The sequence below is a fragment of the Onthophagus taurus genome, chromosome 3 (assembly GCF_036711975.1).
Source record: "Onthophagus taurus isolate NC chromosome 3, IU_Otau_3.0, whole genome shotgun sequence".
Taxonomy (NCBI): domain Eukaryota; kingdom Metazoa; phylum Arthropoda; class Insecta; order Coleoptera; family Scarabaeidae; genus Onthophagus; species Onthophagus taurus.
In genome coordinates this window covers 29,604,001-29,621,249 of record NC_091968.1, presented here as the reverse complement: position 1 = coordinate 29,621,249, position 17,249 = coordinate 29,604,001, and the positions used below count along the sequence as shown (strand labels likewise).

At 32.2% G+C, this 17,249-nt stretch overlaps 2 protein-coding genes across 4 annotated transcripts; both read left to right on the top strand.

Moving 5' to 3' along the window:
- Positions 1-308: 308 nt before the first annotated feature.
- On the top strand, positions 309-13,322 carry LOC111416061 (Malic enzyme b). Of its 2 annotated transcripts, none has more exons than XM_023048003.2 (6): positions 309-481; positions 5,541-5,712; positions 5,812-6,152; positions 6,203-6,383; positions 11,626-12,601; positions 12,653-13,322. In XM_023048003.2, the coding sequence occupies exons 1-6, from the start codon at positions 453-455 to the stop codon at positions 12,814-12,816; spliced, it is 1,863 nt and encodes a 620-aa protein (XP_022903771.1). In that variant the 5' UTR covers positions 309-452; the 3' UTR covers positions 12,817-13,322. The 2 variants fall into 2 exon arrangements, with proteins under 2 accessions (XP_022903771.1, XP_071050861.1); XM_071194760.1 differs by lacking the exon at positions 309-481 and adding an exon at positions 510-731.
- Positions 13,323-13,783: 461 nt separating this feature from the next.
- LOC111416092 (DNA ligase 3) lies at positions 13,784-17,077 on the top strand. Of its 2 annotated transcripts, XM_023048039.2 has the most exons (3): positions 14,366-14,447; positions 14,537-15,595; positions 16,080-17,077. In XM_023048039.2, the coding sequence occupies exons 2-3, from the start codon at positions 14,550-14,552 to the stop codon at positions 16,987-16,989; spliced, it is 1,956 nt and encodes a 651-aa protein (XP_022903807.2). In that variant the 5' UTR covers positions 14,366-14,447; positions 14,537-14,549; the 3' UTR covers positions 16,990-17,077. The 2 variants fall into 2 exon arrangements, with proteins under 2 accessions (XP_022903806.2, XP_022903807.2); XM_023048038.2 differs by having other exon boundaries at positions 13,784-15,595.
- Positions 17,078-17,249: the final 172 nt, after the last annotated feature.

The following is a 17,249-nucleotide window of genomic DNA, read 5'->3' as shown; positions in this document are numbered from 1 at the left end:
TAGCACCATCTATATAATTTTGTGTAAACTAAACTATGAATCATTAAAATTTTAATGAAGTAATTAACAAGGTCGACGAAAGATGTCGCTACATAGAAATATAAAAGCAGTATCGATTACATCTTGATTATCTTTTAAATAATGTAAAACTAAATATAATGACATTTAAAACGTTATTAGTGTCAATTAGCGTGCTGTCGTTAAAAAGTACGGTTTTTTCATACTTTATGTTATAAAATTAATAAAGAAAAAAGAAACGGTGGCACTTTTTTGCGATTGCGTCGCTCCTCGCGGAGTGAGACAGACTAACCGACGACGGAGAACCACTAGGAAAACCGCGCAGTCGCTTTCTTAAAACGTTCGAGGGCTGGTCAAGGGCTGCTGTTGCTGCTGGTTGCGAACACCCGAACATATAAACCCAAACGTTCGTTAGCCGCCGAAAAGAAAGCAAAATGTTCGCCAATATACCGCGTTGTTGCATGTAAGTTTTTATTTTTATAAACTTACACATTCACCTAGTATAAACGCACCTATTAAATGAATCATTTTCATACATCGTTAAGGTGAAAATGTTAAAACCACCGAGAGTTATGTGATCAAACGAAACGCGACTAAAATAGAGACGAGCTGCAAGATCGATATCACTATGTTGGATTAATAACTATATATACACATATATGTGTATACAGAATGTTGTGCGGAACATTAAAAGGATTTCATTCTTTAACCAGGTGGTTATTTATTGAGTTTAACCTTTTAAAAATGAGCTATTCGCGTAACACAACAGTGATGCAACGCTAAGAAATTAACGAGACCAGTGGTTATAAAAATGTGTTGAATTCAACGTCGTGCTGAGAGAAACGGTTTTGTCGCGGAAAATGAAAATAAATAAAAGACCCGCGATGCCAAAAATATTTTTATCGAACAACTGCATAAGATAAAAATACAATTCTTTTATATAATCAAAAAATTGTTTCAAAAAAATAATTTTAATCTAAAAACTAATTAATTTATCAATCAATACGGGACATAATCTAATTTTTTAATTATTTATTTAACGTGTTAGATTATCGCATTCCTAGAACAAATCGTTTCAAGGTCCTTTATACTCGTATTATTTTTATTTAAAATGTCGTAAAAAACGTAAAAAACCCATAACCACAAAAAAAAACAAAGCGTTTTTAATGGTAGTTTTTTAAAACGACACATTAATTCCTTACTTAATAGGTTATCAACATAATAATGCGCAATTATTTAATTGAAATTGCATGCGACACCCTGCATTTGTTTCAAAATAAATTGGTGTAATATTTCGAAATGAATTGTACAATGTAAATACTTTTTTATCTTCTTACACAAATACGATTGTTTAAAAATTAGGAACGTTGCAGTAAAAATCATTTCGTTATTTAAAGAATTAAAAAGAAGTTTTAAAATTATACAGGATGTTTAAAAAAATCCGCATCTTATTAAGATTAAGATGTAGTTGTATTTGTTTAAACATCACCTGTCCACATCGCCTGATGTTCTATTTTTATTTTCTAAAAATAAATTCGAAAATAATTATTCAACAACAATCATTTCATTAATTGAAACTAACCAGAAGCGAGTACGTAGATATATTTTTGTCATCTTTTTATCTTAATTAATAAGGTTAAAAATGTAAAGTTTTGATTCCAAGTGATTTTGACTTTATTCTCGGAACACACGCACGGCTAAACACGAATGTTTCTAGTTCTAGGTCTAGTGCTAGTTCTAGTTTTACACTAACACTGTTATTATGTAGAACTAACACTATACCTAGAACTAGAATCATTTGGGTTTAGCCGCACGTCTCTCAAGACGGCTAAACCCGAATGATTCTAGTTCTAGGTCTAGTGTTATCTAGTTGTAGTTTAATAAAAATATGTAACATAGTGATAGTGATATACAGGGTGATTCAGATAAGAACCGACACAGAGCAGGGACATATAGAGGACAATAAATTAATATAAATTTTCATAAAAAACTTAAATAACTAAAGACACGTATTTCGTAATGTTACTGAAAATAAGAGAAAATCTAGTAGTCGGCTATGAAATTGTACGTCAAACTTGATAAATAGGTTATAAAGTTATTTGACGACTTATTTCTAGTTATTTCTCTGACGACTAGTTATTCTCCATCTTTTCTCCATCACCTTTCATTCTTGAGTTATGATCGATTTTAACAGCAAAAGTAACCAATTTTGACATTTTGGGGATTTTCTCTTTATCACCTGAAAATCATTACATCTAAACTAAATTTGTTTATGGATGATGTCTTACAATAAACAACTTATTCCTAAAAAACTTTTCTCCATCACCTTTCATCCTTGAGTTATGATCAATTTTAATACCAAAAGTACTCAATTTTGATATGTCGATGATTTTCTCTTTATCATTAAAAAATCATTATAACTAAACCAAATCTGTTTATGAGTAATGTCCTTTTAGTTCATAATAAACAATTTATTTGAAATATACTTTTCTCCATCACCTTTAATTTTTAAGTTATGATCTATTTTAATACCAAAAATACTCAATTTTGACATTTTGGTGATTTTTTCTTTATTACTAGAAAATCATTATAACTAAACCAAATCTGTTTATGGATGATGTCTTTTTAGTTCATAATAAACAATTTATTTCAAAAAAACTTATCTCCATCACAATTAATTTTTGAGTAATGATCGATTTTGATAACAAAAGTACTCAATTTTGACATTATGGGGATTTTCTCTTTATCACTAGAAAATCATTACATCTAAACAAAATCCGTTTATCAATAATATCTTTTTAGTTCATAATAAACAATTTATTCCTAAAAAACTTTTCGTCATCACCTTTCATTCTTGAGTTATGATCAATTTCAAAACCAAAAGTACTTACTTAATTTTGACATTTTGGAGATTTTCTCTTTATCACTAGAAAATTATTATGCCTAAACTAAATTGGTTTATGGATGATGTCTTTTTAGCTCATAATAAACAGTTTATTCCTCAAATTACGTACAATTTCACAGCCGACTACTGAATTTTCGATGATTGTAAGTAGCATTAACAAGATACGCGTCTTTAGTTTTTTGAGTTTTTTATGAAAACGACAATGTTTTTTAAAAAATAGTAAGAGTAAAAAAAGTTTTAGAATTAAATTCCACATGAAATGAGGTAATAACGTATTAAATCCACAAAAAGGTTAAAAAAATCTGCCAAAATTTAGGGAACCATCACCCTTAATCAACCCTATGAAATGCCTCAATTAAGTTCAATTTGCTACCAATTAATACCCTTGGTACACTCATAACGTATACCAAATTTGGTTTTTCTAGCTTAATGTATTACGAAGATATTTAATGTTTTAAAAATTTAAGACCCAACTTTGAAGGCCTATAACTCCGCAGGGGTACAACTTGGTATAGAGATAAGTTGCGTTAAATCATCTTAATTTATTGTCCTCTACATGTCCCTGCTCTGTGTCGGTTCTTATGTGAATCACCTGTATAGTCACTAGAACTAACATTAGACCTAGAATTAGAAACTAAACAACAATAGAAACATGAACAAATAACACAAGTGATCAGAATAGACGAGACTACAAGCTCCAAATAAACTAGAAAGCGACAAATAACCGAAATTACTTGCAGCCCAGTCAGAACAATTGACAGCTTTAAAGATAAAATCCAAAAACTCTAATGCCTCGGCTGCAAGCAACTTCGGCTTTATTATAACTGAAATTGTTTGCGACCAAAGGACAACAACTGACAACACTTTTAATGATAATATTCGAAAGCTCTAGTGCCTCGGTCGCGAGCGACCTCGGCTTTATTATAACTAAAACTGTTTACGGCAGAGACACTTTTAATAATAAAATCGAAAAGCTCTAGTGCCTCGGCCGCAAGCGACCTCGGCTTTATTATAACTGAAACTGTTTACGACAGAGACACTTTTAATAATAAAATCCGAAAGCACTATTGCCTCGGCCGCAAGCGACCTCGGCTTTATTATAACTGAAAGTATTTACGGCAGAGACACAACTGACACTGTTAATGATAAAATCGAAAAGCTCTAGTGCCTCGGCTTTATTATAACTGAAACTGTTTACGACAGAGACACTTTTAATAATAAAATCCGAAAGCACTATTGCCTCGGCCGCAAGCGACCTCGGCTTTATTATAACTGAAAGTATTTACGGCAGAGACACAACTGACACTGTTAATGATAAAATCGAAAAGCTCTAGTGCCTCGGCCGCAAGCGACCTCGGCTTTATTATAACTGAAACTGTTTACGGCAGAGACACTTTTAATAATAAAATCCGAAAGCACTATTGCCTCGGCCGCAAGCGACCTCGGCTTTATTATAACTGAAACTATTTACGGCAGAGACACAACTGACACTGTTAATGATAAAATCGAAAAGCTCTAGTGCCTCGGTCGCGAGCGACCTCGGCTTTATTATAACTGAAACTGTTTACGACAGAGACACTTTTAATAATAAAATCCGAAAGCACTATTGCCTCGGCCGCAAGCGACCTCGGCTTTATTATAACTGAAAGTATTTACGGCAGAGACACAACTGACACTGTTAATGATAAAATCGAAAAGCTCTAGTGCCTCGGCTTTATTATAACTGAAACTGTTTACGACAGAGACACTTTTAATAATAAAATCCGAAAGCACTATTGCCTCGGCCGCAAGCGACCTCGGCTTTATTATAACTGAAAGTATTTACGGCAGAGACACAACTGACACTGTTAATGATAAAATCGAAAAGCTCTAGTGCCTCGGCCGCAAGCGACCTCGGCTTTATTATAACTGAAACTGTTTACGGCAGAGACACTTTTAATAATAAAATCCGAAAGCACTATTGCCTCGGCCGCAAGCGACCTCGGCTTTATTATAACTGAAACTATTTACGGCAGAGACACAACTGACACTGTTAATGATAAAATCGAAAAGCTCTAGTGCCTCGGTCGCGAGCGACCTCGGCTTTATTATAACTGAAACTGTTTACGGCAGAGACACTTTTAATAATAAAATCCTAAAGCACTATTGCCTCGGCCGCAAGCGACCTCGGCTTTATTATAACTGAAACTATTTACGGCAGAGACACAACTGACACTGTTAATGATAAAATCGAAAAGCTCTAGTGCCTCGGCCGCAAGCGACCTCGGCTTTATTATAACTGAAACTGTTTACGGCAGAGACACTTTTAATAATAAAATCCGAAAGCTCTAGTGGCTCGGCCGCAAGCGACCTCGGCTTTATTATAACTGAAACTGTTTACGGCAGAGACACTTTTAATAATAAAATCCGAAAGCACTCTTGCCTCGGCCGCAAGCGACCTCGGCTTTATTATAACTGAAAGTATTTACGGCAGAGACACAACTGACACTGTTAATGATAAAATCGAAAAGCTGTAGTGCCTCGGCCGCAAGCGACCTCGGCTTCGTTATCTCATGCAGCTAAGCTACGACCGAATGAATTTGGTGATGGTGAGAGATAATCAATCTTTTAATTCTAGATCTAGAGGAACGTTTCAACAGTTCTGCAAGAAAACCCGTCTGTTAGGAAACAATGAAACGACATCAAATTTCGACATTGAAAAACGTGATGTATCCCAAGTAACAGGCGACATCGTCTCACCTGGTACCGTAATGGGAATTGAACATCTTCGCGACCCCCGTTTAAACAAAGTAACCCCTCAAAAATAAATAAACACTTTTAAATTTTGGCAATTTCAATTTGCGGCAATTTTTTATTTCTTTACGTCGCTATTAGCAATATAATTGTAGGGACTCGCCTTTACGTTGGAGGAGAGACAAGCGTTGGGAATCCACGGTCTTCAACCACCACGCATTAAAACCCAGGAAGAGCAGTTGGAACTGTGTCGGATATCGGTCGAAAGATATCAGGAAGACTTAAATAAGTATCTTTACCTTACCGAACTTGCCGATCGTAACGAAAAACTTTTCTTTCGTTTATTGAGCGAAAATGTTGACAAATTAATGCCAATTGTTTATACACCAACAGTTGGGTTGGCTTGCCAAAAGTTTGGATTAATTTATCGACGTCCCAGAGGGTTATTTATCACACTAAATGATAAAGGACATATTTTTGATGTTATGAAAAATTGGTATGTAACAAATTTTAAATTAATTTATGATTTTTAAAATGATTTTTTAGGCCTGAACCTAACGTAAGAGCCATCGTTGTCACCGATGGTGAACGTATTCTTGGTCTTGGTGACTTGGGAGCATGCGGAATGGGTATTCCCGTTGGGAAATTATCTTTATACACCGCTTTAGCAGGAATTAAACCCCATCAATGTTTACCAATACTATTAGATGTTGGTACAAACAATAAGGTAATTAAATGTTTTTATCTTAATAAGGATATTAACCTTTTCCAGTTCTTTGTCTTTCTTTTGAGTGCTAAGTATTAAGTCAATATTTAATAGGTGATTATGAGATATGAGAATTTCTAATAATAACTTCTATATGTACTCTATTTTTTAATTCGGAGGAGTATTTTCAAATTTAAGCGCCAAAAAGAAGGGTTGTTATTAGTCAGTTTTAAACAAAAATTACACTAGGAAAATTCGAGATGTTGCCGCCGCCTAGAAACATTCGGATTTAACAGCACGTCTCTGAAGACTGCTAAACCCGAATGATTCTTGTTCTAGGTCTTGTGTTAGTTCTAGTGATAGTGCTAGTGTAAAAGTAGAGCTAGCACTAGACCTAGAACTAGAAAGTATCGGATTTAGCCGTGCGTCTTCAGTTTTGTAAGTGATAGTTACCTAGAATTAATCCTTTGTGACTGTACAGGTGTTCAAATTTCGATGGGTTTGCAGGGTATCTCAGTTATTATGAAAGATAGAAAGTTGCGGTTTTCGCGAACCTGAACTACGTTTTTGTGAAACTTACAATGCCGCAAACCAAATTTTCATAGACCTCTTCGTTTTTGATATACAGGGAGTATTTCAAAATTTACGATTTTCAGACTCCCCCCGTATCTCGGCTATCCGGAAACTTAGTAAAAAAGTGAAAACTTGTTCTAATAGATTTTTTCACGTAGAATCCAATGATCCACGTAGAATTTTTCTAGACATTACAGTTTTTGAGTTATAAACACAACTTAGGTTTTTTTAAATGGAACCACCTATATTTTATTTTTTTATTGAACTAGAATTTTTTCAAGCTTTTCAATGATATATAATACTCTAACTTACCTTTATAATTAACCTCGAAATTAAAAAAACCACATTATTTTATAAGTAGGCTATGATAAATTAAGTGATCGCGTTGCTAGGATACCAGGATAAACAAAGAATTTTGAAAATACTATAAAATTAATTATTGACTTATTAAAAAAATGTATCTATTAAATTTTGTTTGCTAAAAACTCAACATTATGCAAATATGGCTTCAAGTTACAAGAATTGTTCAAAGTTAATGCGGTTAATTGCATTTAGAATAGTTATGGGATGTTGCTGTAAATGTGAAAAAGCATCAGTTACAGCAATTTTCAATTCCAATTTTGTTCGATTCTGGGTACTATATACCCGATTCTTGATATATCCCCATAAAAAGAAGTCCAAAATAGATAAATCAGGTGATCTTGCTGGCCATCGCGTTGGACCATGTGTGCCTATCCACCTACCAGGAAATTCTGCAGTTAGGTAGCGACTCACTAACTGCGCATTATGAGCGGGAGCTCCGTCCTGCTGAAAATAAATATTATTTAGCCGAATAAGAGGAATATCATCCAAAATCTCTGGCAAAACCTCTTGCAAGATTTTTTGAAGGAGCTTTTCGTTTTTTGGATAAAATGCATGGCTAACTAGATATCTCGAAAAAACCGTTGTTTTGTTATATCGTTAGATACCTATGGCTCCGCTATTATTGATTTTAGGAAAAATGTGTAAAGGAAAAATGTGTACGGTATTACATGTTTAATAAAGCTTTAATATCGCTAATTCTCTACCTACTTTGAAGAGGCTGATAATTTAGGCGAGTATGGTTCTTCTATAAACCAACTAAAGATGCAACACAGAAGTAAATGTATTAGCACGAATCCATCAAGATACATCAGTTTCAACACAAGTTGCATCTGAAGCAGGCACGTCACAACGTACTGTCGTAAGAGAACTAAAAAAGCATAGATTTCATTCACATAAATGGCAGTTCCACAAACACTACCCCAGATGACTACAATAAGCATGTAGAAGATTATACGCGGTTTACTAACATGTGTGGAGCTGATCATAGCTTAGAGTAAAGTTTTGTGGACAGTTGAAACACGATTTACAAACTGCGGTATGTTTAATAGACATAATCAACATTTATGGATGCAGGAAAATCCGCACCATGTTCAAGAGAGGAGACCTCAAGTTAAGTTTGGATTAATGTTTGGTACGGTGTCATTTGTTCAAGAATTCTTTTCCGTACATTTTTAATGATACGTTCAACGGAGATCGTTATCTTCACTTTCTACAGAACGAGTTCGATAATATGTTGTATGAATTGCTCCTGTAGACACGTCATTTGCTTAAATGGTTTCAACACGATGGGGCACCACCACTTAATAAGCTAGCGATACGAAATCATGGAAACTTACGTTTGCAAACGTATCTATCAATTGTTTCCATAGCATACTACCTGAACAGGTTGCAAATTAAAAGAATAAATGGCCATAATTTATTTATTAATAAAAATATCCATGTCAAGTGGTATATCATTAGAATCGTTGAGAAAAGGCCTTTTTTATAAAGTCATGGCCTACTATGGTTTCCATTAGAAAAATTACAAGTTTGTGTCATAACTCAAAAATTATTGCTTAAATAAAAAAAATCAGTTAGACTACTTTATTAAACATGTAATACCCTACAAATTTTTTTCTTTACACATTTTTCCTAAAATCAATAATAGCGGAGCCATAGGTATCTAATGATATAACAAAAAAACGGTTTTCTCGAGATATCTAGTTAGCCATGCATTTCATCTAAAAAACAAAAAGGTCATTAAATTGAGATCATGAAACTGCAATTCTTTCCCTATTTAATCGTCTTTCTATCTCCGCTAGTTTTCGAGGTCTCCATACTAATCATGGAAAAACACTCACCCTGTATAGCTATCTTATAATTTTGTTCTATACATGTTTATATAATATATAAAGTTTCCTTCAAACATTTTGTAAACAATTCGTGGCCCAATAATTTTGAATTTGGTTGCGCTCTTTCTGGATATCTGAAGTGAAACAATCTGCTAATAAAATGTTATTGCTGATAAATGTTGCATTCTACCTATTTATGTATAATTCAGCAGCTTGATTAACATTTTCATTTGCATGAATGTAACATGCTAGCATGTCATATTTTTCATAATTTTCATAGCGCTCCATTTCAAGAAAAAGATAATTAAGTTAAGTTAATTAAAGGTAATTAAGTAACACACGACTTATTGTTAGCACAAAATTCAAAATTAAGTTTGACAGTAATTAACTATATTTACTTTGTTTATTCCGGTATCCTAGCAACGCGATCACTTAATAGACAACCTAAGCCTTGACGTCACAGAGATGGGCGGAGCTTATATCGACTCCAAACATTTTCATAGCTAAGTGTGTTGCTAACGGTAAATCACCATATGCAATTTTTTAATTAGTGTTAAAATAAAATAAACTAAGTGACTTTTTATGACATTTCAAATGACATTTTTATTACGGTTTATCATTAACAACTGTGGTTAGCAACGAAATTGTTTGGGGTCGATATAAGCTCCGCCCATCTCTGTGACGTCAGGTTAGGCAGTCTGTTTATCATTGCCTACTTATAAAATAATGTAATTTATTCAATTTCGAGGTTAATAAATTATAAAGGTAAGTATAGAGTATTATATATCATTGAAAAGCTTGAAAAAAATCCAGTTCAATAAAAAAATAAAATATAGGTGGTTCCATTTAAAAAAACCTATGTTGTGTTTATAACTCAAAAACCGTGATGACTAGAAAAATTCTACGTGCACCATTGGATTCTCCGTGAAAAAATCTATTAGAACCCGTTTTTACTTTTTTATTAAGTTTCCGGATAGTCGAGATACGGGGGTGTCTGAAAATCGTAAATTTTGAAATACTCCCTGTATATCAAAAACGAAGAGGTCTATGAAAATTTGGTTTGCGGCATTATAAGTTTCACAAAAAAGTAGCTCAGGTTCGCGAAAACCGCAACTTTCTATCTTTCATAATAACTGAGATATCCTACAAACCCATCGAAATTTGGACAACCTGTACACTAAATCGCAATTTTGACATAAATTGCAATTTCAAACATAACCTAATTCCACTTAATTCCTTTTAAAGAACTATTTTTACAAACTTTTATCATTAACACGACAATTTTTATATCGTACCTTACAATATCGTCTTTTATCTTCAATTTGTGATATAAATCGTTTCTTACTTCCAATAAATAGAGTCAATGAGGTTTTTTAAATTTTGGCGTATTCGAACGTATCCTAATTCAACTAATTAAGACTTTTCTCTACACAGCAATTTTTATATGATATTCTAGTTCTAGGTCTTGTGTTAGTTCTAGTTTTAGTTCAATAAAAATATATGTATAGTAGAAACCACGAGAGCTGGCAGTGACAGATCGCTTAAAAATGGTATGAATCAAGATATGGACGTACGACTTAGATTATTTCACCACATACATTTAAATGTAGGTTATGTTAGTAATGGAGGTTATATGTCAAACATTGTCAAAGATATTATTTAATGATTTTCCTTTCAAAGAAAACATTTTCGGCTTGTGACACTAACAGATTCATGGCAACGCTCACAAGACGTTTCGATTTGAGGTTATAATTATAGAGTGACATCCCTTAGAAGAACAGACGTACTTTTTCGACGTAGCCATTTGAATTGTACAGCAGACATATTAAACTAATGCTATCTCTTTCCAACACACATTACTCTCTAGCGGTTTGTGAACTACGTATGGCATTTGTAAGAGCGGAAAATGATGATTTACTGCCAGCTCTCGTGGCGTCTACTATAGTAACATTTTATAGTAACTAGCGCTACCTACCACCTACCAGTCGTCTTAAGAGAGGTACAACTAAACGGAATGTTTTTAGTTCTAGGTCTAGTGTTAGTTCTAGTACTAGTATGAGTCTAGTTGTATTTGTTATTCACTGCTAAATTGTAGTATATTTTTATTGAGCTATAACGGACGCTACCTTTCCCGTATTAATCCGTTATATCGAGGTTTTAGTGTACATAATGTCAAATTATATTGACATATTGCATTTTATGTGGGACAAAGTAAGTAGGTACGCCCTGGTTTTTTATTATGTTTAAACAATTAAGTAATTAATTTCGTAACTACAGTTTACTTAAAATCCTCTCTGGACTTAAAACTCCCACCAAAAAATAGCTTTGAAAAGCTTAAATTAAAGGTTGATAAAAAAGCATCCTATACTTCAAATACGAGAAATGTCAAAAACGACAAACGTCAAAAGTGACAGTTTTGAATCAACACATTAAAAATCAATATTTATTATTAATTAAGCATTTTTTTAACAAATATATTTAATGAATTCTTTTAGACTCTCTTAGAGGATCCATTATACATAGGACTTCGTCAACCCCGTGCGAAAGGAGAATGTTACGATGAGTTTATCGATGAATTTATGGAGGCGTGCGTAAAACGTTACGGTCAAAACGTACTAATTCAATTCGAAGATTTTGGAAATCACAACGCTTTCCGTTTCCTTGACAAATACAAATCGAGATATTGCACTTTTAACGATGACATTCAAGGAACGGCAAGTGTCGCTGTAGCCGGATTGTTAGCATCACAACGTGTGACGAAGAAATCAATTGGGGAATACAAATTCCTTTTCTTAGGAGCCGGTGAAGCGGCAATTGGGATTGCGAATTTGACGTGTCGAGCGATGAGAAAACATGGGCTGTCCGTTCAAGAAGCTCGCGATAGAATTTGGATGTTTGATATTGATGGTTTATTGGCTAAAGGTCGCCCGGAAGGGAAATTGGATGGTCACAAAGCGCATTATGCTAAAGAGCATGCTCCGTCTAAAAGCTTAGAAGAGATCGTTGATGAACAAAAACCTTCGGTTATTATTGGAGCTGCCGCTGCTCCGGGAGCTTTTACCCCTCAAATTTTACAAAAAATGGGGAAATATAATGAAAGACCTATTATTTTCGCTTTAAGTAATCCTACACATAAAGCTGAATGTACTTCGGAACAAGCTTACACCAACACCGATGGGAGATGTATTTTTTCAAGCGGTTCTCCGTTCCCTCCTGTTCAATATAAAGGAAAAACTTATAGACCCGGTCAAGGAAATAACGCATATATCTTCCCGGGTGTTGCTTTGGGTGTTATTTTATCGGGAATTCATCACATTCAAAATGAAATATTTTTATTGGCATCAGAATCAGTAGCAGATTGCGTTACTGATGAGTCTCTTGAATTAGGCAGCTTATATCCACCGCTAAAGAGTGTTAAAGATGTTTCGATAGATATTGCAGCTAAATTAATCCAATATGCATATGATAAAGGTTAAGAAACCAAGTGAATTAATAATGATTTATTAATTTTATTTTTTTTAGGTATTGCATCAGTTTATCCCGAACCTGTAGATAAAAGAGCTTTCATTGAAAGCAAAATGTATAATTTCAACTATAAAAATGCGTTGCCGAATCAATGGTGTTGGCCAGAACCTGAACCCATCAAAACCAGACCATTAGAACCCACGCAACTTGGCGCTAAGTAATAATTTTTATTGATTTAAAAACGACTTAAATAACAAACTTAAAGAACTCAATAACGTTATTTGTTAAGAAAAATAAGCAATTTTATATTATGTGATTATTATCGTCACTTGTTGCTCTGTTAACTCCTATTTTAATTTATTCTCGTTCGTTATTTATTTAGAAAATTAATGTTATTTCTCCAGATATCGAAAATCGACCGATTTTAATTCCATTTTAACTAATATCATGTCGATAACACTTTTTTAGAGGAGAAACTCGATTTGATGAACGTAAGCAGCATACTGATTGAAACACCACTTAAATTGAGATTGGCAGTAACCCGACGACGAACCCTAGTGTAATTTATTTATTCTATTTTTTAAAATCGTACATAAATGCATGAAATCGTTTTAAAAGTGAAGTCGAAGCAGTATTTAAAACAAAATCTGGTCATATTTTAAACAAATGTACATGTTATATCATTTTTTCTTTGTGATTGAATTAATAATAAAGAAAATAATTGTTATTAAGTTGTTTCATTTGAAATTAAAAACAACACATTTAAACTTAAAAACAACATAACCTAAAAAAAGCGTTTTGTAAACGATAAAGATGGCGCCACTTAATAGTAAAATTATTAAAAATGTTACTTATTTCATATTTTTGCGGATTTTTTTTAATAATTAATATTAATATAATTAAAAATAAAAACTTACCGGTTGTTTTATTACGTGTTGAAGATATTAAAACATTTTTAACTAAAAACGAATTTTAAACACAAAGTGACATTCATCCATTAAAAATAAGAACTTCATGTCAATCATCAATGATTTGTACCAACCTATTTTATTATTATCAAAAAAATACAACAATTACGATAAATAAACATTAATTTTTAATAAAATCTTATTAAATCATTCTTCGTAATAATTTTGACTAATTAACTTATATTATTTCTAATTACATTTTAGTAACACTGAATCGCGACCTAACCTTGAAAATAACATCACAATGGTTCAATAAGGGGCAATTTTTATCAGTGTTTTAAGTGGTTCTCGTGATTATAACAAGTAGTTGAATTCATTAAGAAGTTATGTCTGAAAGTGAAGAAAATCAGGAAAAGCAATTTTGCGTGGACGTGGCAAAACAATCTCGTGCAACATGCAAAAAGTGTAAAGAAAAATGTTTAACCGGTCAGGTGAGAATTGCGAAGTTAGCTCCGAGTCCGTTTGGCGCGGGAAATATGAAAAACTGGCATCACCCTCAATGTATTTTCGAACAAATTCTAAAACAACGTGTTACAACTAAAAGAATTGAAAAGCCGGATGATTTAGATGGATGGAATGAATTAGATGATGATAATAAGGAAAAAATATTTAAATTAATCGATGAAAGTAACAAAAATGTTGCCAATAAATATAACTTAAAATATGAACCATTAAAAAAATTGGATGGAAACGTTGAAAAAATTAATAAAAAGGAAATTTCTAATTCAATTAATGATAATCGTGATATGTCCTTTAGAGAATTTCGTAGATTAATAGCTGATATAACAAACGTAAATAGTTATAATGATAAAACTAATTTAGTAAAAGAATTTTTAAAGAGAGGTTCTGATAAAAACGGGTTTAAAGGTGATATTAAACTATGGGTAAGATTATTATTACCAGGTGTAATCAAACGGGTTTATAACCTCCAAAGTAAACAATTAATTAAATTATTTGCACGAATTTTAAACAGCTCCCAAGAAGAAATGTTGGAACATTTGGAACAAGGTGATATTTCAGTTACTATTTCACATTTTTACACAATTAATAAAGCCCCACCAAAAAAAAGTTATTTAAATTTATTAGAAATTGATCAATTTTTAAACGATTTATCCAAGCTAACAAAAGAAGAAGATCAAATGGGGCATTTTGAAGGTATTTTACCGAAATGCACCGAAAACGATTTAAAAACATTAATTCGATTAATAAAAGGTGATTTAAGAATGAATGCCGGAGCTAAACATATTTTAGATGGAGTCCACAATGACGCTTATGAAATGTATAAAGCTTCGAAAGACATTGATTCAGTGTTAAATCGATGTTTAGAAGGAGAATCATCAAAAACAAACTTAAAAGCAACAATATCCTTGTTAACACCGGTTCAGCCAATGTTAGCCGAAGCTTGTAAATCCATCGAACAAGCTTTTAAAAAATGCCCAAATGGAATGTACTCTGAAATAAAATATGATGGTGAAAGAGTACAAATTCATAAACGTGGAAATGAATTCAAATACTTCTCGAGAGCATTAAAACCTGTTGTACCACATAAAGTGGTTCATTTAAAAAATTACATTTCCAAGGCTTTTCCAAAAGGTGAAGATTTAATTTTAGATAGTGAAATATTAATGGTTGAACATGAAACGGGGAAACCACTTCCATTTGGAACGCTTGGAATTCACAAAAAAACCGAATTTAAAGATGCTAATGTTTGCCTTTTCGTTTTCGATTGTATCTATTACAACGGGGAAGATTTAATGTCGAAGCCATTAAAATTTAGGAAAAACGTTTTAAGAGACAATATGAAAGAAATAAAAAATCACGTTGTTTTTTCTGAAATGGAAGAGATTTATAAAGTCGATGATTTAAAAGCGATGATCTCAAAAACTTTATCTTTAGGTTTAGAGGGATTGGTTTTGAAAGATTTAAAAAGTATTTATGAACCGGGTAAAAGACATTGGTTGAAAGTCAAAAAAGACTATTTATTTGATGGGGCGATGGCTGATAGTGCAGATTTAATTGTTTTGGGGGCCTGGTATGTAAATTTCTTGGAATAAGTAATTTAAAATTGTTAGGTTATGTTTGAAGTTGTCAAAAAATTTTTGAGTTACATTTTTTTAGCGTACATATAGTATAAGTATAGTTATTAAAGAAAATCATATTTATAATCATTATTTTAAAAAATAGTACTAAAAAGGTTAAAACTTTACAATTAATTAATTTAAAATGATGGATTGCATTAACTTTTACTAGTCGTCACAAGATGGCGCTTTTTAATCAAAATGAAAGTTATAATTTATTATAATAAATAGAAATAATTAATATTTTATATATCTTATTCAAAACAACTTTTAGCTAAATTTATCTGTTTTGTTAAATTTCTTTTAATTGCAATTTTTCAATTAAATTTTAACTACAATTAATTTATGTTTCAACTAATAGATGGCTCTCTAATTGTTATATAAAATGACGTTTGTTAAATTAATTTGAATTTTAAATAATTAATATTATTTTTACAGGTATGGTACTGGTAAAAAAGGTGGAATGATGTCGATTTTTCTAATGGGTTGTTACGATCCAAATCGTGATTATTTTTGTACTGTTACAAAGGTTCATACAGGACACGATGATAAAACATTAGAACGGCTTCAAAATGAACTCGATATGATAAAAATAAGTGGAGATATCAATAAAATACCTAAATGGTTACGTTGTACGAAAACAATGATCCCCGATTTAGTAGCAAAAGACCCCAAAAACCAACCTGTTTGGGAAATTACGGGCGCGGAATTCACTCAACACGAAGTTCACACCGCAAATGGAATTTCAATTCGTTTCCCAAGGGTTACAAAGATTCGAGAAGAAAAGACTTGGAAAGAGGCAACTAATTTAAATGAATTAGAAAAATTGATGGAAGAATCTAAAACGAAAACTGATTATTCATTATTAATGAATTCATCCACATCATCAATAACGTCTGTGAATACATCACCATGTAGTAGTAGTAGCAGTAGTAAAGAAAAGAATAGTCCAAAGAAACGTAAATTAGAAAACATAGATAATAATAATAAAAAGAAAATTAACACCGTAAGCTTAGATTCTAACCTTTTTGAAAACGTTAAATTATTGTGTGTTCCTGAAGCATTTAAGTTTCGAATTGAGATTATTGAGAGATTTAAGAAAAACGGTGGTGTTATTCTCGATGAGGATAATTGGAAGCAAGCAACACATGTTTTGCATCACTATGATCATGACATAAATGATCCTGAGAATATGTTGTATCCAAAAACTGCCAAACATGTTATTTCTGAGTGGTTGGAAGATAGTTTATACGAAAATAAATTGGTTGATGTTCGCGAATATTATGTTCGGTGGAAATCTACCATTCACCGAAATGATGATTCCGATCAAGAATTTCATTTGAAATAATTATTGAACTTATTAATTTATTAAAAACTATTACCCAGATGAAGCTCACATTAATTAAGAAATTAATAAATAAATTTAATAAAAATTACTTTTGATTTTTTTTAAATATTGCGCCATCTATCGAATTTAAGTGACACTTATATTAGCTTTATTAATTACTTTATTATTAAAAATTTTATTAATAAATTCAATCTATTACGCACATGAGGCTTGTTTTATATCTCACTTCAATTAAGAAATTAAAAATAAATTTAACAAAA

What these genes read in the sequence shown, in the direction of transcription:
- LOC111416092 (XM_023048038.2), top strand. Translation starts at nt 13,890, where the DNA reads ATGTCTGAAAGTGAAGAAAATCAGGAAAAGCAATTTTGCGTGGACGTG. An exon ending in TTAATTGTTTTGGGGGCCTG is followed by an intron (nt 15,596 to 16,079) that starts GTATGTAAATTT and finishes TTATTTTTACAG; the next exon opens with GTATGGTACTGGTAAAAAAG.
- LOC111416061 (XM_071194760.1), top strand. Translation starts at nt 691, where the DNA reads ATGTTGTGCGGAACATTAAAAGGATTTCATTCTTTAACCAG. An exon ending in TTTGATGTTATGAAAAATTG is followed by an intron (nt 6,153 to 6,202) that starts GTATGTAACAAA and finishes ATGATTTTTTAG; the next exon opens with GCCTGAACCTAACGTAAGAG. An exon ending in ATGTTGGTACAAACAATAAG is followed by an intron (nt 6,384 to 11,625) that starts GTAATTAAATGT and finishes GAATTCTTTTAG; the next exon opens with ACTCTCTTAGAGGATCCATT.